The sequence below is a fragment of the Dromaius novaehollandiae genome, chromosome W (genome assembly GCF_036370855.1).
Source record: "Dromaius novaehollandiae isolate bDroNov1 chromosome W, bDroNov1.hap1, whole genome shotgun sequence".
Classification (NCBI taxonomy): Eukaryota; Metazoa; Chordata; class Aves; order Casuariiformes; family Dromaiidae; genus Dromaius; species Dromaius novaehollandiae.
Window position 1 is genome coordinate 68,476,292 of NC_088130.1, and position 27,506 is coordinate 68,503,797.

At 42.2% G+C, this 27,506-nt stretch overlaps 3 protein-coding genes and 4 non-coding genes across 9 annotated transcripts in view; all 7 read right to left on the reverse strand.

Moving 5' to 3' along the window:
• Positions 1-11,179, reverse strand: part of LOC112994467 (dymeclin) — a 218,362-nt gene extending 207,183 nt beyond the window's left edge. For 2 of the 3 annotated variants that reach the window (XM_026118835.2, XM_064500292.1), the window contains exon 1: positions 11,058-11,179. The gene's annotated coding sequence lies outside the window, so the exon portion shown is untranslated. The other variant, XM_064500291.1, reaches the window with a different exon arrangement.
• Positions 11,180-15,683: 4,504 nt separating this feature from the next.
• On the reverse strand, positions 15,684-19,670 carry LOC112994480 (uncharacterized). Its single transcript, XM_026118857.2, has 3 exons — positions 19,456-19,670; positions 17,216-17,468; positions 15,684-16,502 (listed from the first exon to the last, which is right to left on the reverse strand). The coding sequence occupies exons 1-3, from the start codon at positions 19,653-19,655 to the stop codon at positions 16,428-16,430; spliced, it is 528 nt and encodes a 175-aa protein (XP_025974642.2). The 5' UTR covers positions 19,656-19,670; the 3' UTR covers positions 15,684-16,427.
• Positions 19,671-20,208: 538 nt separating this feature from the next.
• Positions 20,209-24,231, reverse strand: LOC112994479 (large ribosomal subunit protein uL22). The gene is made up of 7 exons (XM_026118855.2): positions 24,146-24,231; positions 23,699-23,751; positions 23,571-23,611; positions 22,348-22,482; positions 21,811-21,909; positions 20,942-21,133; positions 20,209-20,303 (listed from the first exon to the last, which is right to left on the reverse strand). The coding sequence occupies exons 2-7, from the start codon at positions 23,736-23,738 to the stop codon at positions 20,256-20,258; spliced, it is 555 nt and encodes a 184-aa protein (XP_025974640.1). The 5' UTR covers positions 23,739-23,751; positions 24,146-24,231; the 3' UTR covers positions 20,209-20,255.
• On the reverse strand, positions 20,780-20,846 carry LOC112994505 (small nucleolar RNA SNORD58). The gene has a single exon (XR_003261951.1). It is a non-coding gene; the product is annotated as a small nucleolar RNA SNORD58 (small nucleolar RNA).
• On the reverse strand, positions 21,379-21,445 carry LOC112994506 (small nucleolar RNA SNORD58). Its single transcript, XR_003261952.1, has one exon. It is a non-coding gene; the product is annotated as a small nucleolar RNA SNORD58 (small nucleolar RNA).
• On the reverse strand, positions 21,978-22,044 carry LOC112994504 (small nucleolar RNA SNORD58). Its single transcript, XR_003261950.1, has one exon. It is a non-coding gene; the product is annotated as a small nucleolar RNA SNORD58 (small nucleolar RNA).
• On the reverse strand, positions 23,843-23,910 carry LOC112994507 (small nucleolar RNA SNORD58). Its single transcript, XR_003261953.2, has one exon. It is a non-coding gene; the product is annotated as a small nucleolar RNA SNORD58 (small nucleolar RNA).
• Positions 24,232-27,506: the final 3,275 nt, after the last annotated feature.

Sequence of the window (27,506 nt, forward strand, 5' to 3'; positions counted from 1 at the left end):
CCCCACCCAAGGGAGAAGAGAAGCAACAGGGATCTGGAGCCCTGCTTCCAAATCCCACTAACTTAATGTGTTCCTCCCTTGGGCGACCTGCACTAACCCTCCAGTAGCACCCTAAATCCTTAACGTTTTCTCTTAAGGTGAGTCACTCCACTCTCGCTTCTGTCCAAGCTATTCTCCCACCTTGCTGTAGTCCCAAAGCCCCCGTTTAACCCTCTTCTACAGAGGTGTGAGAGCGATGGGACTGGCAAAAGAATTTTAAGTTTTAGTTTAAGTATTTGTAAAGCGAGTTAGTAAGACATCTCAACAAAAGTAACAGGATTAACCCCAATGCTTTAACTTATATAACTATATTCTGTACAGGATCTCCAGAATATTTCTAAGACAGATATTATTCTCCACTTACCACCCTAAATCATTTTCAAATGTACTATTAAGCAGCAATCATTCCTTTTAGAAATAGCTGCCCTTTAGGAGAAATAATCACTAAAACAAAACATGTATCCACTTAAACTTGCAAATTGCTCTTAAGATGCACTACTGTGAAATGTATGCTGGTTAAGATGGTACAAATTCAAATCCTTAAAAAACATGAAATGTTGGGTCAATATTTGGAACACATATCATAGCATTTGTCGATCTAATCTTCACTTCCCCATGATTTCCCCTAAGCTTGACTTTCATAACACAATCTGTTGCGCAGCAAGACTGTTACGGTGGATCTCGGTTCCAAAGGTGCTTCAGAATGAGAAGTTAAACAGATTCCCATTTCTCTCAGGTGTAAGTACGACAGCCACAAGAAACACCAAGCGGCAGGAAACCCCATTTCATTCCAGACAAGTTAGTTCCAACCACAGCAATAAATTACCAATGAAATTTAAAATTTGCCTTCTCCAAATACATTAAAAAATGCATGGTTCATTGCAAAGAAAATTAATGTTAAAGTTCTCTCAAAAAGCAACTATTCTTATTGCTTGCTCAATAAAATAAAGTTTAGAAACAATTTATTACAGGTCATTTAGTTTAATATAGTACTATTACCACTAACAATGACATGAAATAATACAATATTTGTCATTTCATAATAATAACTTTTTTTTTCCTAAATAAGCTGGAAACACACCCAAAGAACCATAACCTGGACTACAAGCGTCATGCTTTATTAAATATATCTAACTTCTATCCAGTCACAGAACTTGGCTCCAAGATACAGAAAAAGATGCTTCAAAGCAAACGCAATGGAGTTTGTCTCGCACATCAGGACTTACTGCAGTTAGAGCTTGATTAAATTCTGAATTTCCTATCCTTTCTAAAAGATTTTAATATTAGCTGTTAACAATGTGTACAAGAATATAATTTTTTCCTCTCCAAGTTAAAAAGCCATTCTGCAATAAATACACTATCTTTCCACAACTTTGTGCATAGTGATCTTCCTCTTAAGAGGAATGTGCCTGCTGGAGTTTAGGGGTGGGACGGTCTGACAGAATATCCACCCAAGAGGATACCTTCAGGGCTTTCTTTTTTTCCTTTTTCCTTTTTAAAGATAAAAATTATGTTAAGGATTTTTATGTTCCCTCACCTTTGGTGTCCATCCAGACACATCCACAGCCCTACTCATACCCCTTACTTTTCCCTTTTCACATATGCATAAGTACTGCTGCTACCAAAGCAGAAAAATACATGAGCTCAACCACAGCAGTAACTTATAAGCATGACTCAAGGTACCATACAGGTACACGTGAACTTGGAGAAAAACTTGTCACACACTGTAAGCCTTCAATTTACATACTTTTAGAGAAGTACTTATAGTTCCTTTGAAGATTAAGTCTTCTACTTCACAACTTAATTGCTGAAGCTGACCTTTGAATAATCCATCCAGGAAAACTGGCTCAGAGAAAAGCAATTCCCCCTTCCAAAACTATCTTTGTCACAACCGTCCAGCTGAGTCTGCAAACTACCTGAGTTTTTTTCTTAAATGAATATTTTACAACTTAAGAATTTGAAACTATCACTCAGACAATTTTAGCATGAAGTCCGAGATCTGCTGTCTATTTTAATATGGTTGTGTTAAAGACCTGACTTAAAATTACGAACTGATGACCTTATGCATTTGAAAACCTAACAGAAATTCAATTCCCAATATAATTCCCTATATACTTCGCTTACCTTTAAAATTTACTGCTTTCTCAACTAAAACAAACGGACACTGTTTTCCTTTCAAGCAAAACAGACGATATCATTACAAAGATGAGAAGGTACAAGATGTAATGCTGCTTATTCAAGTATCAATGAAACCGCTGTACTCAGGTTTCGGTTGATTCTTATTTGCATCGAAGATGACCGTTTCAGACTACACTTCACCAGTGAGACATTAAAAAGTCCCACATAATCCTAACATAAAAATTCCCATACAGTCCTTACACTACTGCAATATATACAATTCTCCATGCATCATAGGACCTGGAAGACTCAGAAGATATTTTTCAGCTCCAATATTTGAATTTTCCTCTACAACAGTATAATCAAATACTCTCTTCTTATTCACGTTACAATAATATTCATGTCTAAGATCAAATGTCTTGTGGGCTAAGTACCATACTCAACACCTACCTATGATACTTAGGAACTGAGATCGCATCCACAGATAAAGGACAGTCCAAACAAAACCAGTTACATCCGACTGATCCTGCACGTAAACATCTGTAGGCTCAGATGCAGATTCATTACCCACTGAAAGCACCGTGTTTAATCTCCAAAATCTGTAAAAATCATCCTTTTGGATATTCTCTCATCTTAAGGCAATCTAGTCTCCCAGTATACACTCTAAAAGTTGATCACAATGCACACCAGATCCCCAAGCCTGAGACATTTGATCCGAAATATTTTGTACAAAACTGCACGTGAACATCCCAAAGGCTGCCAACCGAGCACTCCGTCACAGTCTCTACGCTCTGTCCCCAAATACAAGATGTCTCTGTTTTCCACATAACACACAAAAACATCTCAAAACATTTCATCTCCTAGGCCCACTAAAAGGGAGACAAACCAAAAACAGTAAATCAAAGAGGCCCAGATGATCTGAGGAAGTGCATCTGTCTATTGCTTTAATCCTCACCCTTCAGCATCTCAATCCTTCTAGGCCTGTGCTGCATTTCATCAGACACATGAAGGACTGAAGAATCTTCAAGACATAAGGGATGTAATTCTGCTCCTCACTAACCAACCACACACGCTTTGGGAGATGAAAGAAATGTTGTGAATAAAAACTTACATCTAAAGAAACTAGTCGGCTGCTTCCCACTCTTTCTAAAAATTGGAATCTCTGTACTGACTATCTTTAGGCCTCTGCCCGAAATACCTGTAGTGTCTATACTGAACAATTTTCCAGGCAGGCACATTCAAGAGGAAAGGGAATTGGGTACCACGCATAACCAAAGCTTCAGGGGCACAGGAAACAGGACAGACAGACGTTAGCCCACAGAAATAAATCCTGCCCCTGTAAAACCAAAAAGGATGGGTTTGAATTTCAGCAGCTAAACTACACTTTCCTCTTATCTACATAGCTCCTAGCCATTTTCTGCCCACTTGCGGGGGGGGGGGGGGGGGGGGGGGGGGGAAGAGCTAACAGTAACTAGAGCTGACAATTCAGACGACAGTTAAGTTAGTCTCCAAAGCACTTATTTTTATATTTAAAAAGCAAGTGACATCAAGGTGACAAAGCTCTCTTAATAAGAATGGCTTTGCAGCTTGTCTGGCATATTAAATGCTTATTAAACTGCATTACTTGCAGAAGCATCTGGGGAAAGTTTTGGTGGTATCAGTGAGGCTGAAAAACCCCAAGAAATGTGTTGTGAAACTATCTTAGCCCTGAAGTAGGTAGATGGTCACTTGAGAACACAGCTTTATACATTCCATCTGATGCACAGCCCTCCGCAGCACTTTATCTATGCAATAACATTTTTGCAGCACAAAATGTTTATTTCTTAAAGTGATTAAAACTTCACTAGTATTGATGAGATATTTACTATAAAGGCTACTATACAGTAGCAGTAATATATTTTACCAATACCAAGAGATTATTAATAGACTTCACATACATTCCAAAATAAGGAACGAAGGTGTAAGAATATTGTCTTTGCCAACTAAATTGGGCACGGATCCCTGCCAGATCCTTGACTAATGTGGCAGAAACATATTGCAATGAGGATTCATGTCTCCAAAAGCAATCTTAAAAAAGAATCTTTACGACACTCTGAGTTTAAATTGTTTTGCTATTTTTAATCAGAAAAGAAAGCACTGATTTTTATTATTCATAGTAAGGAGTCAAAATATCAGCCATGACTTAATGCCTGGTGATCATAAAATACAGTCAAACCACTGGCATGAATTCACATTCCCATGCGTATCTCAGTCATTTATAACCAAGTCAGAATGGACTGAATGCATCCTTTATTACTACTAATCAAAAAATAAGTGTTCTGTGCAGTTTTGTAGGAAAGTTAGGTAGGAAAAAGGACTATTTCTGCTCATTTTACTGTTTCACTGTATTGATTTAGATTTTTCTTTCCATTTTGTGCAGGATACTTGGTGACTACCCCCTTCTCCAGTTCCCTTTAGCAATGTGTCTCGTATTTGTCCCTACTAGGGAAAGTATTCAGACACGTAGCAGCACAAAGGAAAAAAAAAAAAAAAAAAAAAAAAAAGGCTTTCTGCAAAGCAAGGGGGAGAGAGGCAAATGTTTTTTGTGAAAGATAAAATGTATGGGCTCTTTCAGAGAATCTGGTTGACCATAAAGGGTTCTATTTCATAGTTGCCTCGGTGTTGGCCAAATTCTCCATTTCCCCTTCTCTGCCCACTCTTTTCCAGGCTCTATCAAGTTGGCAGCTACTGTCTGGGTCATGAAAACCTCCACGTTACCTACAGTTCTTTAACATATTTTTGCAGCAGCACATCACAGTAACCATTCACCAGATAAGGAAGTATGCTTTTTGTAAAGCTCTACACTTTGGGAAAGATGTACTTTAGGATAGCAGTAAGAAATACAACACAATTACAAAGTGGTCCAGGTAATGCTTAACCACGTGAAAAATAAAGAAAAACACATCTTTAGGTTTATCTTAAGAGCTACCTAAAGACTATCAGATTTATCCACTGTTTACTCTGATGGATAAACCCACCATCTTTTTCATTCCTTTCCAGTAATTTGTTCTAGTCCCTTCCTCTTTTGTAGAAAGTGCTTGAAAAAAAGCAGCACTGAAGTGATATTTGTACAGTCCTCACCAGTTTCACTGAAAGTAAAGGGTCCTGACTAGCAATAGCAGAAGTGATTAATTTTGATAGATTTACTGAAGGCAAAGGCGGCCCCTCATAGGGAGGCCAAACAGCTGCTGAAAAAACTAGTGATGATACTGTATCTTCTGCTCCACTGCCTTTTTCACACCTTTCACACAGTCTTCAATGAAAGCCTAATTCTGAGGAGCCCGACCTGCTTACTTCACACGCCACCTACAAGACAGTCGTCCTGCTCACGACTGAAGAATGGGTTTTTCAAGACCTTCTTGGTTAGGTAGCATATTTTCAGCAGAGGAAATCAGATGCAGGTGAGCAAGTCCAGACACTGAGTACACCAAACTGCTCAACAAGAGATGCTGTGAATCACACCTTTGTCCTTGCCATTTAATCTTAAGGTTATCACAGACTTTGCTAACTTTTTAATAAAATATTCTGAAGAGGAGGTACCAGCAAGAACAAAAACTAAATTCTATTTATTAGATTAAGATATATGGCTTATGCAATTTCCCAGTGCCATCTCAGGAACATAACACACATTTTCTTTCATTCTTCATAACAACATATAAGCACTAATCAAGAGGGCCCCTAACCCTAAACAAGCAAAATGACAAGAAGTGACATTTTGGGGAAAAAGAAAAAGAAAAAAACACCTAAGCAGGAATTAGTAATTACCCAAAGTGAACAAGACAAAAGCATATCAGCAGAATAATACACATAACCTAGAAGAGTTGCTGAAAGAAATCAGGATACCTGTGAGGGACATTCAGAAAAAAAGATTTTTAAAGAAAATAGAGGAATTTATACAACAGCGTGAGGTGATCACAGCCAACAGCCTCTCACTTCCAACAGGCTTTAATCCCATGCTGGAAGACTCAAATCACCATGACTGTGAAGGGAGTTGCTTCTACTCTTACCTACTCCTCTAGCCAAATCAACTAATTTTGATCACTATGGAGACACCTGTCCATTACAGTTTCAAAATAGCTTATTCCACATGAATTACCAGTCACCTTCCCTATTAGGCTTTCCTGAGTTAGAACTACTGATTCAGAGGTAAAAATACTTTGGGAAAACTGCCTTCCTCTAGAGTTACACAGGATCACAAGATTTTACATAAAAATGCCATGCCTTCTTACTGTGCTAAGCCTTTGCCTCAAAAGAAAAAACATTTGATGCACAAAGTGTTGTGAAAAAAATATGAAAGTGTTGCACTGTGGCTCTGTACAGCAGTAAGCAAATAAACGATTCAGGCAAATGAGGCATCTTTAAAGCAGCATACCTTACATAAATTTTCCACTATTGTTCTGAAGACCTAAAAAAAGCAAGTCTGTCATACTTCCGTCAATCACGTATCAGCCCTTGTATTAGCACAGTCCAGAAACCCCTTACGTGACACAGCTAATTTATATTACGCTTATTTGTCCTCTCTCCCCTCAGTCGCAATGTTTTGTTAGAAGCAAGACAGCGAGTACATGCTAAGCCTCTTGTGGGAATGAATCCCACAAACACCTCTCTGTTCCTAAGTTGATGTCACTTCAAAAGTACTTCCGTTTAACCTTTACAGCTAAATAAGCACTTATAGATCTGAAGTATTTCTTTGCCCAATTCACACACGTGCAACGAAACCTCTCTCGAGTTCATTAGCATAAATCCCACAAGACATATTAGGGATTCTTTAGTTTTGTCATTTTTAATGCTTCCAGTTATGCTCCCACACTATAAACATGTTACTTCCTGCTAAATCTCACTGATGGCTCAAAAGCCTTTAAAATTTGTCAGGAACTAACAAAATTTAAAGCAAAAAAGAACACAGAGATCCCTTTTCTGACCTCCTATGTAACTGCAGTCATAACATTTTATTACATAATTGCAGTATCAAGCCTACCAGTTTCAGGGTAAAATGGCAGCATCAGTTTTAGAAATATATCCTGTCACAGCTGGAAGGAGCAGGAAGGAATCAAAGAGTTACCTCTATTCTGACTCTTACATTCACATATCTCAATTAAAGGCAGATTTCAAATCCAACAAGTGTTTTCTGGAATGCACACAGAAATAATTTCTTCAAGCTGATTAAGAAAACACCATGAGAATGGAGGGAGCCTGTGTCAAGTTTCAAACATGCCTCACACTTCTGCATAAAACCTTGCTCCACCAGTTAAATAAGCACTATGGTACATCGGACGTTTTTCAAAAGTTTCCAGAACTGGAAATTGAAATACTATTTCTACTCTCCATACTGGATGGATTTTTCTTTACAGGTTTTGTTTGCCCTCATCAGTGAGATTCTTGATGCTTTCAGGAGAACTGTATTGGAACTATAAAACGAGAAGAACAAATAAAACTTTAAGCAGGAATATTTATGGAACATGGAGTTCCATAAACTCCATGTATATATTTATGTGTGTATATACTACATACATATATATACACATATGTATGTTTCATGTGTGCATATATACATATATTTATATATATATATACATATATATATATACACACACACACACACACAAAAAAAAACCAAAATGCATATCCTAAACTGAGACCAGACCTTACAGCTTAAGAACATATCCCATATCTGCATCAGTACTAATATTACTCTTTTCATCATTTCGTCTTCCAGTGGCTGGCAGGAGACTTTCATTATCACAAATACAGCAACGGTTTTCGAAAGCACAAATACACACCAGCTACCTGATAATCTACGGCTTGTTATAGTGTTGTAAATGTTGTTCAACATCATAATGTCTCTTCTTTTTTCTACTCAGTATAACTACCTAGAAATCAATTTACAGTAATTCATTCAGTTACTACCATAATTAAGATGGGCTGCTAGATATGACACAAGTCATGCTAAACCTAGCATGGTTTGGCAATTCAGATTACCACTAACTTCATACAGCTATCTCTTCACAGAAGGGACACTAATATTACAGTTGCATGTATTTAAGACTTTCTCCCTATTTCTCTTTCAGACATAAATAAAATTTGTCTAATAACAAAAGTGCTGTTTCAAAAAGAAAAATTCAACTCCTTTTTAATCTTGAGGAAGATGCTTAGATGTTCATTTAAAGAAACAACACAGACCTGTTAATCCTGGTATCTTTTGATATATGTCAAAGGTTATACAATTATTTTGGCATCCATTCTCTTCCCACAATTGGGTATTATGCAGTCTTTACAATAGAGCTATTTGTCTCAGTTTTCAATGTTTCCCACAGCTAGAAATTTATCTACAGCATTTTAAAAAAACGCATGCTGCACAGAAGGCCAAATATGTTCTGTATGTTTACATAATCTGATAGTATACTACACACCATGATTTATATCACCTGTCTCCAAGGTCTGTTGTAAATGAAACTCTACTTGCCAAACTCTGTAATTACTGTAAGGTACAACAGACTTCCCATTTTAGAGACTACACTTTGAAGAATTATCATAATCACCTTCATTCACCCTCTTTGACAACAGTTCCTCAGCCACCAAACAGGGTTTCTTACTCTACATATCTTCTTCAAACAAAAGGTCAAGGCTTCTTCTGCTTACAAGGCTTAACAAACTTGCAAGTCCAACTGTCAGTCATCAGCGTGTTAAAAACATGCCGGGTTTTTTTTTCTACTCACCTCGTAAAAGAGTCAGAGGCATCAAAACCATCTAAGTTTAGTGTTAATTTGCTATAAATATTTTTCTATTGAACTAATCACAAAACGCTGAGCACTAGATGCCGTACTAGCAAAAAAGGAGCACAGGACTGGGAGAGGAGCATGGAGCTGATGCACTGCATGAGCCACGTGAGGATGCAGTGCAGAAGCCAACTCCCCAGGGCTGTCCGAGTGCTTCTCCTGGAAGCAGCAGCAACGCAAAAGAAAACAGCCCATCAAGAGTACAGGCCTTCTTAAAAGAGTTCCTTCTAATTTAAGTCACAATAAGGATTTTTAAGGTACCCCAACAGGAGGAACTTCACTGGTTTTAAATTGGAGCCTGATAAAATTAGGGATTGCATAACATGATGTCCACACATTAGGAGCCCGGACCCAGCAACCCAGGAGGTTCTTTCTGTACCCATGCACTTTAGAAGTGCCCGACGTAGGAAATACTAACAGTCTACTTATTTCTACCAATACCTCAAATAATTAATACTACAGCGCAGCATGTTATCTCTCATTACACATAATGAAAGAAAATCAGGTTACAGTCCCAAGAACTCACTACACTCAGCACAAAAGATTAAAATAACAAACAATACTTGGCCTGAAAAGTGTACAGGATGAAGAATGATGTCCATTAGGGTAGAATTTAAATTATCTCTTAAAACAAAATATTTCCCAGCCTTGTTGAATATTACCATTCAGAAGTTTGAAACCCAAAGGGCAAAAGTGACTCGTGAACACAGGTGACAGCGATCAGACCGGCTACGCTGCAGGAGCTGCGCTGCTTCGAGCTCACTGAGCGCCACGAGCCACTTCTGCTTCCCAAAGGCAGAAAGGATAAGAGACTTGGTCTCTTGATAAAGAAGAAGCACCATTAAAAGCACAAAATAAGAAACACACTTACGAACCTCTCCCTTCTATTCTGGTTTCAACTGTATAAGAAAGGACAGCAGACGCAGCTCTGTGCCCTGGGAAGGCTCCCTGATGACCCCGAGGAGGTGCATCTAGAGAAATCTCCTAGACACCACTCTCATGGCAACTCGCTGATGACAGGAAATGCTCACAACACAGCGCCCAGCTTACATGCTTAAATCCAACCATGCCACAGCTATCAACACGCTGAAAGCCCCAGTTTCCCCCCAAGTTCACGGTGGGACCCCAAAGCCCCTGGAGAGAGGGCAGACTAACAAAGAGGACTGAATTCATGGCAGCCGGGGAACTCTCCACCGTGACAGTGCTGAGAGAAACCACAGCACATCTTCCTTTTTGCCCTAAGAAGGGGCCCGGATCACCCAACAGCACGGCGAGAGCGGGTGCCGCGCGGACACGGCGATCAGAAAACCCAAGTTGGGACAGCGCGATTAGCGCCCAAAAGTACCAAACTGTGGTACACCAGCAGTCTCCCTGCACTCCCTCCTCTCTAAAAAAATAGAATAAAATAGAATAAAATAGAATAAAATAGAATAAAATAGAATAAAATAGAATAAAATAGAATAAAATAGAATAAAATAGAATAAAATAGAATAAAATAGAATAAAATAGAATAAAATAGAATAAAATAGAATAAAATAGAATAAAATAGAATAAAATAGAATAAAATCGCAGCTATGCCCCTACAGGCAGAGGCAGCGCTGGACCCGGCACCTGAAGGCGACCCCGCCGTCCCGCCGGCGGCCACCTCGGCCTCCCCGCACCTCAGCACCGGGGGCTAACGAGCCGCCCCGGCCCGGCCCGGGAGGTTCCCAGGGAAACGGGCCTTTCTGGGAGATTTCCAGGGAAACGGGGCACTTCGGCCAGCCGAGCGGCCGCGCCGCCAGGCCCCGACCGCAGGCAGCAGCGGCGGCGGCAGCAGCGCCCCTCCCGCGCCCGGCCGCGACGCCGCCGCTCGGTGCTGCAGCACGGAGCCGGCCGGGCCCCGCCGGCCCCCCGGGGCGGCCCCCGGCGCGAACAATACCTCCGCGGCGCTGGGCGGGGGCCCGCTCGCCGCTGCGCCGCCGCCGCCGGGCGCTGCCGGCCCCAACCGCCGCGCCGCGGGCTCCCCTCACGCACCGGGACCCCGGGGGAGGGGGGCGGGGGGCGCGCTGCCCAACGGCCCCCGCCTCGCGCACGCGCACTCACCGCTCCCGGCCGCCTCCATCTTTCCACGTCGCCAGCGGCGGCGGCGGCCCGCTCCAGCGGGGGGCGGGGCGATGGGATGGCCACGCCCACCCTCCTCCTCCCCCCCCCCGGCGGCGCGCGGGGCACGCCGGGAAGTGTAGTGCCCTCAGGGGGCGGCGGCGCCCGCGGCCGTTGCGGGCGAGGGGGTTGGGGGGGGGGGGTTAATGGCGGACAGGCCGCTGTGGCCGCAGCCGTCACGGGCATCCCCGGGATTTCGGCCCCGGGTGGGCTCGGGTCGCGTCTGAGAAGCTTGTTTGCTCCCCCTGTGGCATATTCGGGGATCCGGCCTGATCGCCGTGGCCTAATTTCATTTTCCTTTTGTATTATAGTGCGTTAAGTGCTTTCGATTAACGGCAGCTGCAGCAATTGGAAAAAGCTGAATGAGAAGCAGCTGGTACGGGGAGGCAGGGTTTACCAGCTGCGATCGTACGCTGCTTTGAATCATTTCCTCTGGTAACATCCGATTTCCATTTTAGAAGTATTTTATCATGCCAGCAGTATCTGTTAGTGTATAAAGTACCCGGTGCTTGGTCTGGGAGGGGAGGCCTCCCGCTGTAATTAATCCTGAGCGTTTATCACATTATCACAGCGCCTGACACTGTATATAGGAGTCACAGGACACCTGTAAACGGGCTGTGTGGGCAAATAAGGCCTGTGTAAACAGCGTGGGTTGGGTGTGAGCACCTCACACACCTTGCCATTTACTTACAAGCAACAACATTGACTGTAGGGTTTGTCCGGCTTTTCTGTGCTCCTACAATGCCTGCCCTGGCTGCCACCACGATAAAAGCGGCATGTGGCCATCAGTAAGAGCTTCTATAAAAGAGGTAGGATTGTGTGCACAGAAAGGAAAGCAGGAACTGAAAATCAGTCCTCATAATGAATCAAAATACATGTATTGCTAGGTCTGTCTACATGCAAAATATTCACAACATTTCAAATAATTTATATTTCAGGTAAGACGATGCAAGAAAAGAAAGATAAGGTGGTATGACCTAAAAAACATTTCTAAAAATAAGGGAATCACATTAGCAAACATGGTCTTTAGAGTATTTCAGTTAAACTTTTACAGTCAGATTCACTGAAAAGCAAAAGCAATGACAGTCTGCTAAAGCTGAAATACAATTTGGTTACTCAAGCATGTTCTGATAATCAGAAAACTGCAAAAGGAAAATTATCCCTCCGTTCATGTATTAGGAAGTTTAATGAAACAGAATTAGTTCATCTTAAAGGCAGGTTTAGTTAATCTAAGTGTAATTTAAATTTCTGTTCCTTTCCTTTACCTGCAGTCTCTGAAAAGATTGTTCTTGTGGCAATAACCTCCCGAATTGTACAGAGATAGGAGAGAATGACTTGAAGGGCTGAATCTCAGCAGTGTGCCCAAAGACTCCCAGAAGGCTGAAGCATGATTGCTATATTTCGATAATAATAGCACATTGTATTACTGTCATTAGATCAGCTTTGTAGATGGAATGTAATTATGTGCTGCAAACATATCTGAATAAAGATAATTTTGCAGTGAATTCATTGTTAGCTTAGACATCCTTAGAGGCTGATCACATTCCATATAAAGTGCCAAAATTTCCTTTGTTTGTAGAATCAGGCCTATAGAAAATATTTAACTGGCAACGTAAAACTTTGTGAACTTTTATGAAAAACTTCCCATAAATGAAAAATGTTTGACTTGCACGTTGATTTTCTGATTCTTCCTCAATAGTATTTAAATTAGCCCAGGTAGCTTTAGCATTGGAAATCTTAGGACTAAGTTTGCAAAAGTACTTTGGTGCCTAAGATGCCTACTCTGCAATTTTCTAAAGGTCTTCAGTATAAATTAAGCCACTACCTTGCTCTACTTAATTCCGGTAGATGTCCACTTAAAATTTTTTAGGTGTCTAAATCCTTTCATAAATCTAGCTTCTAGTGAATAACAAACATTAAGTAAATCTCTCACTTAAATCCCATAATTCTATTTCTTTTAGATATTTTGTTCTCTCATATGGGAATTGCCTGTTTTTCTTCTGCTCATTTTCTTAAGCATGAATCTGTTCAGTTCTGTGCATCCCAGCAGATGATCTCCTGCACCCCTGCCCAGGCCCAGGCAGTAGAAACAGGCACTTGTGGCTTTCATCTGTTTTTTTTTTAAATTATTTTTTGCTTATCTGTTCACAACACACATACTGGAATGGAATAACAGCAACACAAATCTGCCAGGACTTCAAGTGCCTTATTCACATTAATGTTTAACAGCAGCTAGTGAAAGTAGTAGAGCACCGCTCCAGAAAGCACAGACAGTGTAATTTTACAACCAAAACGACGTATTTGCATGATCTGGCTGTTTTGCTTTTTGCAGTCATTTCAGTAGGTCTGGTGTTTAAATATGGTGCTGGTGCACAGCCAGAAGTCTAGTTCAGACTGCAATGCGATCTACTATAGGATTTCTTTCCCATGTTACTGATGCATTTGCTTGAATGACAATTCTATACAGCTTATAAATCGACTGCTTACACTTGCTTTATTTGTGAATGACTTAGAGTAAATGAAGCAGGCAAAGGCCATTTTGGAGTGCAGAGATAGCAACAATTTGCTGGTGCTCCTTGTGGAGGCTTACTGGAAAGGTGAGCCCATTGCTGCTGGCAGGCCATCTGCACGTCAGCCACTTCCAGCAAGTCATCACCCACCCAGCAATATTAGCAATATTGTTACACCATCCAAAGAAGCCAAGTACTAAGACTTTTCTCACCACCTGTGTAGAGCAAGCAACTGGTGTTTTCAACCAGGTGTTCACCTCAGAATGTCATTTGGGGGGTGGGGAGGGGTGGAAAGCATTTGCAAATTAGGGAACAAGACATCTCAGGTTAGAGGCCCTTACTGCAAGATGTTAAAGCCCAAGCACAGCTCCTGCTCTACCCTTTATGCCATGTTCGTGGCTGTTAGAAGCGACTGTCTTACTCCAAAGCTTTGGCACATTTATGAAATGCCCAGACATTACAAAACAACCGTTAAGGTTACCTACTCCAGCACAGGAAGTACAGCCGAAGGGGCAATTTTTTTCAACAATGCTTAAAGCGTAAGAAAACCTATTTATGCTCAGCTGCACAACTGTGACAAACCTTCATTTCTGTACCTATTCAAAAGACTATGTCTGGCCTTGCCCTCCCTTTTTAGTGTATGACCTCAGTTCTGCAGGGGACTTTCTCAGCCTTTTTACTCCTCATTCATTACGAAGAAAAAGGTGATTTCAGACCCCCAAGTTCCTGGCTTTCAGACAGAGCATGAACTTTGAAACTACGGGTAGGAAAGGAATTTGTTGTCTGGGAAGGGGCAGGGAGTTAACTGGTTTAGAAAACCCAGTCTGTCACAGGGAAGATTGCATCTACCTTTTACCAGCTGAAGTTCTGATGAATAGGGTGTGATCCATTGCAACAATCTTGGGTGAAACATCCAAAAATAGGGAAGATGCACTGTTTTCCTGTTTGTAACTTTTTCTTTCCCTACCTCCCATTTCCAACCCACTCTTTTCTACTATACAACACCTGTGAGAAGTTACAGGAACACACAGGTAGTTTGTTGATGTTTCATTGCATGAATTATATCATGTAGGCATGCCCAGAACAACAAAACCAGGTTTTATTAACACAAACAGTACTTCACCAGCCTAGGAGAAAGCTACATCTGTGGTATATTGACCAGATGGGGGCTTATGATGATGCAAAATTCACTTCCCAATAGACTGACTCATTAAGGGAGAGGAAGGAGTGTTAGGCAACATGTTACAAGAAGTTTTCTGTAATTCAACTCATTACAAGAGTAACAGAGAAATGATGGTCCAGTATTCACCTGTGAACATTGCATACCAATTCACACAAGACCTGGAGAAAAAAAAAGGGGGGGGGGGAGTGATAGGAAACAATATAACACCTCACCAGAGGCACCAGACAGGCAGCAAGTCAAATATTAATATTTTTCTAGAAGGAGAAAACATGCTTGCAAAAAAGACTGGACCTCAGCAACAGTTCAAGGATGGCAAGGTGTCTCTTGTCACTCTGGTGGGCAACATTTTAATGTGTAAAGGGACCGTAAATGAACCCAAACATTTATCAGCCTATCCTGCTATCAGTTTCATTGTAATATCCTCTAGATGCTATCCATGAAACACCTATATACACACATACACACACAGAGTAAGGTATACCCATAGGACCTCTGAGAAAATGATAACTCCTTAATAGCAATCTCAAATTGTTGGAATGTTTTTGTTTTTAATATTTTAAAGAACTCTCCAGTTTGGTGGACAGGACAAAACAGGGATTATCCCTTCTATTTCCTACTATGCAGAGTGGCATCTAAAAATGCTTCACAATTGCACTACCGAATTGGGATGCAAGTCAGTGCCAGAATATTTCTTCCCAGTATGAGGCAAAGCTGGATTTGTCGAGTTCACTTTCTTTATCACAAAGCATCAAAAAAAAAAAATAATAATTTTATGACCTCTCTCCTTGCGGCTTGAGCCACATGTTTTCAAAGCTGTCCATTCACTATGCTAGATTTTTATTATTCAGAAACCTAGAAACAATTAAATGAAGCAACTTACTTTTAAATAAATTCCTGGTTTATTATAATTCAAGTTATAGAACCATGTTAACAAGATTTTAGCTTTTTTTTTTTTTTTTTTTTTTTTTAAGACACAGAATTGCACCATTTTAAACCACTGCAACAGAATATAAAGCAACAATTTTCCTGTATCATGCCCTTGCGCCTCCTCTTCAGGAAAAAAAGGCACACTATTTCAAGGAGAAATGATGAATGGAAGTATCGGATCACGACTTGCTGCCTGTAGTAAGCTAAGTAAATTCTGCATATAGCATAACTCCACAGGTTTCACATGATCGTCTATACTCTTCATAATTTGACCATAATACTTATGTTGACATAATGCAATTCATAGTTCTTTAGCAAGGGCAGGAATAGCTATGGTTCTTAATGTGAAAGCCTGAAGTACTGCACTAGCAGTCAGTGAAACTAAGAAGCAACACATTTACCTTCCCAAGCTAAATTTATTAATAAATTATGTAACCTAAACTCTAATCATGCCAACTAGGTTACAGAAGAAAAGTAGTTCCAGTGAAGAAAATAAAGAACAATTTAAGACAGTTTTCAAACATTTTAAATAAGAAAACTGCTGGTTGCCATTTTGGTGGCAGAAGAGACCCCTGTAAGTGATAAGGGTTTCCATTAAGCTAAAATGTGCAAAGAAAAAAAGTCTCTAAGTCAGAGAAATATCACCAGTTCATATTGGACACATGGAGATAAAATCCTTATGAATAAATTTCTTTAATCTGCTTTCTTGTCAGAAACTTCTGTGGCTCTCTTTGCAGCAATTCCATTTGCAACCCCATTGCTTTCAAACTGCAAGTAAAAGACAGTATCATTAATGGGATATCAAAAAAGGACTTCACATCAAGAAACGTAACATCTGTTTGGCGACAAAAATGACTTCTAGAATCAAGGGCAGTGATCTGTAAAGAAATTTGCAGCAAGAATCAAAGTGATGATGGGGTTTTTTTGGATTTACACATAATTCTTATTTGAGGAGAAGGGGGGAAATGAAGACAGAGACAACATATACAAATCTCTGAAAATAAAATGCATTTTGTTAGAAGGCATAGATAGTAACTACACGATTTAAATGCTTTGAACATTTTCTGCCATTAGTAGCAGCAGAGCTAGCTGAAGAGCTTTTTTTTTTATTTTGCTTCATGCAGCTACTGTGATTTATGAGTTATCCAACTTTTCACTTCTCTGAAAGAATAGCCAGTCAATTTAAAAAAATATTAAATATATAATTATTAATTAAAAATATTAAATATATATATATATAACTAAGCTGTTTCAGAAAACAGACACAATTCCTATCTCTCTAAGACCGCCCAGAAACTATCTTGGAGGAACTGCTCTTCCCACTTAGATCAGTACTGATAACCCTCTCTTTCATAAGAAAATAGCCACAAAAACTTTCATAAGAGACACACAATTATCTACACCTTCACAATGCCCAGCCTGAACTATTGTTGGGTCCTTTATCTGGGGTTTGCTAGGTTAGCAAAATGCATTAATCTTACTTTATAAATTCCAGACTCATCCTCCTGATCTCTTTTTGTGGCTGAAGGTGCCCGTGGATTTCCAGCACCGTCTCCTTGACCTTGTTTCATGGCTGTCGTTTCTTGCACAGCTTTCTTGGGCCATACACGCTTAATGAAAGGTGCAATAACAGGATAGATATACGGTTCAAGGAATTTCTTATAGACCCACAGGAGAACCGGAATGACAATACAAGGAATGCACACCATGGCTTGCTCTTGTTCTATGACAAAGCTGTTGAAGAAAGAGGGGAAGGGAAAAAGGGGGAAAAAAAAAACCTTCAGTAATGAATAAGGATTCTAGCTGATATTTAAACATAGCGGACTCTTTAATAATAGATTGTTAAAATTTCAAAAATGCTGACATTCTTTCTTGAGACCAGTTTTTTGTTTCCATGCCATAAAGTCCTCCGCAATATTAAAGGCAGTGATCTTGAGATTTTTAGTAATTTTCTCCAAGTAGAGCTTGCTATTAATTCATCATCCATACAGCTAGAACCAAGAAAACAACATCAAGAAAACAGAAGGCTTTTTGCTTTAATCACACAATAAATTTTAAATACTGAGCTGCAGATATTTAGCCTGTTCTTACTATAACATAGGGTTTGAAGAGATCATTTTCCCCATTTCCTTTCTGTTTAAGGTGAAATTAAACCACATGCCTCAAATCAATCTAATGGCTCGCTACTACTGAAAGGCAGGTTGTGGGCAGGGTGGAGCGGAGAAAATCCTTTTCTCCTTTTCCTCACATTCTGCCTATGTGCTGCTTCCCTGCTCCTGCCTGTGATTTGGAAACACTTGGTCCTGCCGTGATCCATTTCAACAGGCTAAACCTCAGAAAAGTAGCTCATCCCTCCCTCTCAAAAACAGAAAGTCGTCCTCCAAAATAGCAGCCTGACGTCTGCCATCAGAAAAGCAGAGACAGCACCAGTGCAGGGACAGAAAGGTATAGCTAGGAGCAGGGAGAAGAAAGAGCACAGCAGGGCCGGAACTGTCCTTTTCAGTGGTGATGAGCTGTTTGATACACTCTACTGCACTGTGCGACTTTGCCCTTCACATTTCTCCTTTCTAGGCTTGTGACATCTGAATTCTTACATAAAGAAGGAAAACAAAAGTTTTCCAGGATCCTTCTGCAGAGCCTGAAGAGGCAGATGTGTACACTTCATTTAGGATCATCGTTTAACTTTATTTAAGCCATCCTAAAGGCTTGCAGCACCAGGACCAGCTGAACAGCAGAATATCAAATTCCAGTTGCCTACATCAAATGTACTTTTGGCTCTTGCAAATGTAGCTTTCCAGTAAACAGTCTCTGAAGGCAGAGAAGAATCGTAATCCAGGAATATATGAATAAGGCAAACCCATTAAAGCCATTTAAAAAGATGATTCAATGGACTCTCTCAGGCAAAACTTCCCAGACACTAACTTTTCAACAAGATGTTGAGCATTCACCCACTAGCTAAAGAAATGCTCCTGCAGAGAACAATACAGACTATCATTCTGAGACAACAGCAAGTGTTTTTGCAGCACTCCAAGATTCCAGACTGAAAAATAAGGCGTATTTCAGCCAGAAACTGATGCAAACCACTGGAAGTATGGCATGACAAGAGTCTTAACGTGTTTAGATATTGTTCCCAAGCTTTGTCTATGATTCAGTTATATTTTGTTTCTTGGTTAACAGGCAATTAATTTTTAGGAAAAGCAAGCAAGCATGAAAAGGCAAATAGTCACATTTTAACAGCAAGCTTACTTCTTTGTGACACAAGCTTTTGTTTATCTCTGTAAAACATCACATACGAGGGTCAGCGGGGGGAACAGGCATGACACTGCAAGTTTAAGCGCGCTGGTCTTTGTCTCCCACGTTTGACACACGGTCATCAGACAACTATTATTACAGAACAGTGTGCGGGGGGGGGGAGCTGTACAGACGAAAGGGCTTTTTTCTCCTTCATAAAAGGTGAACTAGTCTAGAAGGGCAGGCGTGCACGCAGCACGCCCCGTGGCCGCTTCGCTGCGGGACCGCGCTCAGTCTAGAACCTTCCCAGGAGTCACCTCGGCCTTCCCGCTGCGGGAAAAACGAGACACCGCAGCCAGCGGCATCACACACACCCCCCGCCCCCCCGGTTAGCTGTGACACAAAAGATGGCGAAAGAAGACTTTTAGCCGCAGAAAGGCTCCGCTACAGCAGGCGATGAGCCCAAACGCGCCCCCGCTCCCGGCCTCACCTCAGGCGGCGGCGGCGGCTCCGCGCCGGCAGCGACGCAGCACCGTTAGCAGCTGCTCCAACCCTCTCCGCCGCACCGGAAGTTGCCCTGCTGCTTCCGGCTGACGCGCGCCGCAGCGTCACCAGGACGGCGACCCGGCGCCAATCGGAAGAGGCGGTGGGCGCATCACGTGGCTCACGCCCCGCCCCTCCCCCCGCCATGAGGGGGAGCCCCGCAGACCCCTGCCGCGGACGGAGGTGCTCGGGTTGAGCCGTCGCGTTTGCTGGCCCTAAGCGGCCCCCGACGTGCAGGGACCGAAACACTCCTCGGACCGCGCTCAAACGCTGCAGGGCTGCGCATCCTCCCCCTGTGCTGCAGGTAAAAACAAGGGCCAGAGCTCTCCTCTCAAAAAGGATTCATCGTCTTGCATTCAGCGCTTATTGTCCACAAATCACGCTTCTTGCCTCGCCTAGTTTTTACAACGCTGGTTTAGATCTTTCCTCACCGACATCCACAGAAAAGCTGTTTTCAGGCTGATGGAGCAGGAGACAGAATAAAGCGCTTCTCAGGTAGCTCTTGTAATGCCTTGCACCATGACTTGCATGTGACTTCCCAAGAGCAAATTGGAAAACTCCTTGGGATACAAACAGTAGAGGGAATCGCTTCTGGGCAGCCCCCAAATAACATGCCAATACTGAAAAAATAAGTTGAGCAGACTCATTAGGTAAGATACACAGCAGAAGCCTTAAAAAAGCAGAGAAGAAGCACACACAATAAATCTAACTTTTTTGCTTTATTTATGTACATCTGTTGTATCAGATTTACTCCCGAGCCATGAGCTTCTGCTTCTTCAGCTTCTTTTGGGATATCTGAAAAATAAAAAGCAACAGTGAAAGCCTACACCTACAAAAAACATGTTACAAAACACCTTTTAGAACATACCACATTGCTTAAAGGTTTTTATAGTTACATACAGAAAAGCATACCTAAATTTTAGTGAAACACATCAAATTAAGATAGGCCAACTGAATGATCTAAACAGGCCATCGTCTTTCAACACTTAGGTATCTACAAAAAGACCGTTCTTTGTTTTCACCTACATTTTGCAGCATGAACTGGGAAAGCCGTAAATACTCCAGGGGAAAAAAAAAACGCCAATACTCTTATGCCGTGCTGGAGTATCTATCTACACATACAGTTGTCCTGAACAGATAACCAGGAATTGTTCCAGGCATAGAGAAGCACTAAGCTCACAGCCCAAGAAGCACAGCAAGCCATCTTCACAGTATACATCACTGACGAAACTTTTTCAAGTTCTCAATATTGTATTCACATTAATACTGAGGTTGCTCAGAAATACATTTTTTTTTCATGGGCATTCCAAAGGTGTCCTAAGACAGTCATCATAGCAACCGCTTTGTCTGAAAAATGCAAAGTACTGAAATTCAGGCTCCTTAACAATGACATTTTAAGAAACGAGAGAAAAAAACACTATGACACTTCCTACCTTTTTCTTCTGAGCAACTTCTTCTTCTGGTTTAGGAACAATCTGCTCTTTCTCAGTGAGGATCATCTCAATGTGGCAGGGGGAGCTCATGTAGGGGTTGATCCTACCATGAGCTCTGTAGGTACGCCTGCGCATTTTGGGAGCCTTGTTGACCTGGATGTGCTCAATTACCAGAGAATCCACATCGAGACCCTAGGAGGAAAAAAACGCAGAAGACTTGTGACTAATTTTTTTTCTATAAATAAAAAAAAAAAATCTTTGTAGCAAAAACATGCATGATCACCATGCCACACCTGTCATTGCTGACAAACATCTGACAGTTTAACTTGACAGTATCACAAAACAAAGCATTTATTAAGCAGAGGCATCAAGTAAAGCCAGAAAAAAAACCCACAGAGTATCTTTCTAGATGTCACAAGGAACTCAAAATCATGCTGATGGCTCAGAAGGAAGATTTTATTTCATAGTTATTCCAAAGGTGTCCTAAGATAGTCATCACCGCCATCAAAATTGCCAAGTTTAAATACTGAATACATTACAAAGACATAAATTAACCAGAAGTGTACAGAAGATTTTGCTTTGTTTTGTACATTTTAAGAGATTTGGCACACACTCTAAGCAGTTGATGACAGAATGCATGAACCAGCTATCAATTAAAAATTATCCCTTATGTTTTATCTTGAAGAATGCATGTAACGTCACCTAAACAAATAGCAAACCAAAGCCTCAGACCTTGACTATACAATTCAGAGCTTCATGTATAAAGCAAGCCCTATCTGGCCTTTGAGTTTTGAGCCACTGAGGTTCAGGACTACTGACACAGAGAACACCACGAACAATTTGCATTTAATAATGCCCAGTTAACCTACCTTGAGCTCAGCATTGCTCTCTGCATTTTTGAGCATATGCAGTAAGAACTCTGCACTTTTCTTGGGCCAGCGTCCCTGTGTCCAGCCCCACTGCTTGGCCTGGAAGAAGAAGAGAGCTCTGTTTTTATCCTGGCTACAACAAAACTATTACATGCCCTTTTACCAAGATTGCTCAGAAAATAAATTTCTTTTCATGTTTAATCCAAAGGTGTCCTAAGAAAGTCATCACAGCAATCAAAATCAGCAATTTAACTTCTCACACAATAATACGAGTATTCCCTTTTAGCTGACATACCAAAATAATACATTTAAACTATTCCCTAAGGCCTTTCACACAAAACTGAAAACTGTCATGCTGCAATGTTTCATGCTAGCTATACAAGAACTAAAGACACTCCCTTCTCTCACTTATGTTTTAATGTGATGTTTTGACCAACACTGACAGAATATTCCCAACACAGTCTCAACTCCATCTTTTATCTCTTCTTTAATGAATCATACCCAAGCATCCTTCCCCCATTTTCATCTCAACCTCACCTGGGCACATCTACCAACTCCGCCATTGTAGCGACGGAAGGGAACACACTGCTTCTTCAGGGTCACATCCTTCAAGTACTTGGTGGCCTTTCGGATATGCATGCCCTTGATAGCCTGGGCAGTTTCACGAGTGTTCTAACAAAACAAAGCACAGGAAAAGCTGCTCTCAACAACTCTTTCCAAGTAACAATATAAGCAAAAGCACATGTCCCTCTTTCCCAAAAAAGTCTTTTTTTTCCCCCTACCTACCTCTATAATCTTAATAATGGGAGTCATACTACTGATTTCGTTACTCCAACATGCTTTTGTTGTTGTTTTAACAAGCGGCTAGACCACTCCAGACAGCAAAATTAAACCCATGTACTTTTAAAATACATTTACACTTATGATAGGTCCTCTTCATCCACTAATCCAAAAACCCAGAGCCTGAAGGATAAATTCCTGCTAAAATATCACACATGGCCCCTCACAGGAAGTAAGGAGAAGGCAAACAAGCTACACTGATTTAAAATCCATGTGAGACAATTAAGAAAGGGAGAGAGGAAATGTCTTGGAAAGAAAAATCAGGAGTAAGGTATCACTGCTTAGGACAGTATGCTAAACACAATTTCAAAGAGAAACTTCAATCATGTTTGAACACAGTAAAAAGGCAAACCAAAATAAATTAAACCTCTTAAGGTGCTTTTCACCCGCATGATATATAGCACTTTGCAGAAAAGTATCTGCTCAGAACCCAGCTTTGTGGGATTAAATCAAAAGTGTCCTAAATTCACTGCTGCAACTAAGTATTTTCCAGAGAAATGTATTCACTCATAGGCAGTCCTCCTGCCGAACACAGGAAGTCTTCTGTGCCACACTTCTTGACTAGCAGTATGATCGGATTAGCAGGAAGATCTTTCCAAATAACCAAAAATGAAAAATGAGACAGACAAAACAAATCACTAATCTGATGCTAGCCCAATTCCTGCTGCTACGGCCATTGCAATTAACTGTGTTTCCCTACTGTATTTTATTATCTATATTTGACAGCAGGCTTTTTAGGACACAGCACATGTTTTTTATTCCTGTGGATAAAAAACAAGTAGCTTAAAACAAGCATAAGCCATATCCTATGCTACCACACTCCAATAACTATGACACAGTGACATAGTGACGCACGAAAGAAAACGACTATTCCCTTTACAAACTCAACTTGCTTTTCTTATTACGCACAAGCTGCATACCTTGAAATGGACTCGCAGGTTGGATCCCCTTGACTTGCATGCTGCGGACAAAAAACAGGAACTTTTTAAACGCGAACCTCAACGGCTTCGGCAAGGTGCCACACGACCACGCACGAGCAGCAACTCACATTTCGTGGGGTTCTCCGGGTCCAGGGAGTAGCGGACCATTTTCGGAGCTCAACTGTGGAAAAGCAGCACAGAAAAGCGTATTCAACGTCTAACGCGCACATTCAAAACCACGATTATGTCACTGCGGATGGCTAAAGGGAAGGACTGCTCAGAAATTTAATTTTTTTTCACGTTTAAATCCAAAGGTGTCCTAAGAGAGTCATCACCGCAGCCACGGCCGCCCCCCGCGGCCTGCTTCCACCTCGCAGCCCCGACAGCGCCCCCCCCGCCGCCGCCATCTCCGTCCCTGCCCGCCCTCCCCCGCGCCAGCCCCGCAAATACCGATGGCGGCCGGCAAGGCAGCCCGGCCCCTCGGCCCCTCGCCGCCTCCCCGGGGCGCCCGCGGCGGGATGGGACCGTGGGAGGCCAGATTGGGGCCGCGCCCGCATCCGCCATGGCGCCCTCACCTCAGGGCCGCGGCGGGGCAGAGAGAGCGCAAGGGCTGCCGGGAGCCGGCGTCAGGCCGCTCGGTATCGCGAGAAGCGGCGGGGCGAGACTTGGCGGGGGGCGGGAAAGGGGGAGCGTCGTGGCGGCTTCCATGGCAACGGCCGGGCGCGGTGGGGGGGCGGGCGAGCCCGGGAGGCGTAAAAATAAAAGGTGTGTGTGTGTAAGTGTATACGTGTGTAAATAAATAAATATATGTGTGTGTGTGTGTGTGTGTGTCTGCGGCAGACTGGTGTCTATACGGTGTTGCCCCCCCCCCGAGCCCGAGGCGCGCCCCCCCCAAAGTGGCGCCGGGCTGCGGGTGGCGGAGCCTCTCCTGAGGAGAAGTGCGCGCAAAGCCGAGAGCGGGTGACAGCACGGCCGGCAGGCCTGCCGCCGGGCTGCAGAAATGGGGTGGCTGCGGCCGTCTTTATCCCTGTTTCACTCCTGGGTGTTTCTACTCTTCCTTCCTTGAGCGAGTGCCTGTCTTGAGCTTTCTGCTCCGCTTTGGGAGCTGGTTTAAGGGCCACGTTCACCTTCGCATCCTCGGGGGGTGGCCGAGTTTTGAGGGGCCTCTTCATCTCTATGCAATGTTTATGGATGAAATTGCGGTGAGCGGCCTGCCCTGCCGGGTGGGTTATTCCAAGGGCTGGAGAAGGCGCTCTGCCTTCCTGTCCCTTCTCCGCCATGCGGCAGGGCCTGCCCGCTACTTCAGCAGTTGGTCTGCACAAGCCTTCACAGTCTCCAGCTTGCTAGAAGCACCATAGGTACTACACACGTAGGCACCTGTACAGCGTTGGGCTAGAGGCACCACCAATACTGAGAGCTCCGAAATTCCCTGTCTCCATGCTGTGGACCGGAGGAGTTGTGTGTGTCCAGCTTTGCATGGAGCACTGTGCACCGCAGAGTAGGCATCTCTGAGACGTGAGGGACTAGCTGCCTTCTGACAGGGAGGCTAGTGAGCTAAGGGGTACCCCGTGTCCACATACTGGCTTCAGCGCTGTGCAGAGCGTAAGGCACTTGCTGAATGTTAAATCAGCAGCTGTAATAGTCATCCTTTTTATACCAATGGAAAAGGTTAAACCCACCACATAGTGGAGCATTACCTAAGTACCGTTCCATTAGACGTCGCTCAGATATGTACAATAAATTTCTGTGCTTTGGATAAATATATACATATAATAAGTTGTGGAATAGAGAACTGAGAGACTGTTTTTCAAAACCTGTTTATGTCTCCATCACATGAAGGATAATTCAAGGTGGGCCACCTGACCTGTAGGAAGTGCATGCGTTTATGATTTGTACATCAGGTTTCAATAGGAACACGTGCACTGGATAGGTGTTATGTCAAGTTTAGAGTATATTGGGATTTGTGTACTCCTGGGTCCCTCTGCAAACACAGCTTCCACTCTACTATTTCTAGTCCTTGCCACAGTGGAGATACAGAGAACACGCATAGTCTTTTTCTCATCATTCTCCCCAGACGATGCTAGCTAAGTCAACAAGAACGTTTTTCTGTTGGCATAATTGCCTCTATTGTAGGGTTTTGGCATTCTGGCTATGCTGACTAAGGAGTGGGTTTTTTTGGTTCCCAGTCAACACAGATGAACCGGAAAGCTTGTAGTCTAGACAGGGCCTTGGAGAGGTCATGACATAGTGCAGACTATCTCCAAATAGATTTGTTTTCTGCTGGAGACATCTCTCCTAAACTTAAGATGTAATTAAACCCAATGGCTAATTAAGGTATGTCAGTTGTTTACGTAAGTACGTTTGCACTAGATGTGTGACTGAATGAATGAGAAAATAGCCTTGGCAGATTCCTTGCTATGCAGGGAAGACACCTGTTTTATTAAAGAAAGACTTACTGGAGCAAAGACACGATCAAGCCAATTTTCTTAACCCTCAGTTCAAGGCCAGTGCTGTTTGCATATCACAATTCAGACTAGAGTAAGGAGCAAGTCCAAGAGCTACAGCTAGATGGCAGTTTAGGATGAGAGTAGAGTGAAAGGAAAGCACAGAAGCATGAAAAAAGCGTACTGAGGGACTGGACCAAAAGGATTCATGTTTATGAATTGCAGCTGATACTTATTGCAGCATTATATTAAAAAAAAAACCTCAAAGCGTTACTTATTAGTAGAAAATATTTTTTCCATTTTAGGCTGTATTTGAGACTAGAGCTGCTTGGGAAATTTAACAAAACAGCAGTTCAGTAAAACTGAAACATTTCTTGGAAGTAGTACCCAGTTACAGCAAAACATTCGTCAAGAAAAGCCTGACAAAATGAGGTCTTCCTGAATGGCCAGTAGTCTGGTGGCCAGGTACTTCCCTGGCACAAGAAGAGGTAGGGGTTCAGCTGTGGGTTTAGAAATAAGCAAGAACTCACTGCCCACGTAAATGCTCTGACCACTAGGCTGTTTTTGGATCTCTTGCTTAGCACTGAAAAACCCCAAAGCTTTGAGGCTATGATTTCATCCTGATGGAAAGAGGAAAATATTTGAACTATCACAAATATTTACATGGCTGGAAGCTGCAGAGCTCTAATTTTGACTGCAGCTCTCCATCCACCTGTCTTAAAAGGTGCTTTTTGCTTTGGTTTCAAGCAGAAGCTTTCTGCAAAGTCTCCAAGTAACCTGTAAGCACTGATCTCAAAGCAGTGAAACCCAGTAGCACTGCTGGGATGTGGGCAAATATTATATTCCATTTTACAAATGAAGTTCCCATGAAAAGAGTTCAGAACCCATGTTCTCAAGAACACACACTAGCTTTTGGTTGTAGCTGCTTACTTTGAGATACTCAAGGTCCATTTTCACCAGTTAGCACTTCCATCTCCCATAGTCTTCCATGGGATTAGAAGCTGCTCAGTACACACAACTGTCTCAGAATAGCGGTAATGTGAAGATGGGTCTGTACCATCAGAATACACACAGAGCAGCCTTTCCATGCCAAGCATTACTAGAGAAAAATAAATAAAAAAGCGTCCCCTCTGGGTTCTCATGACTTCAAGGAAGAATACATTTGTAAGAAAAAGATCTTGGAGATGACTTCCAAAGCATCATTTGGGTCTCTCAGTCTTTTAGTTCCCTCTTTTGTGAAATGAGAACAGTAACGTTTCCAGATACAATGAATTAAAACTAGCAAAAGCTGTTTGAGGTCCTCGAGCACTATCATGGCCTTGCTCACCATACTGTGAACATCTCCCCTCACAGCCCATGAGCATTCAGTCCTCCCTTTCTGATTTCTGCTTTGCCCTCCTCAACTGTCTGCATGTACTGCCAGGGAAGTAAACCAGCATTTCCATGGGAAGCACCTTTAAATGCAGTTTTTTCTTAGCTATGGAGCATAGGA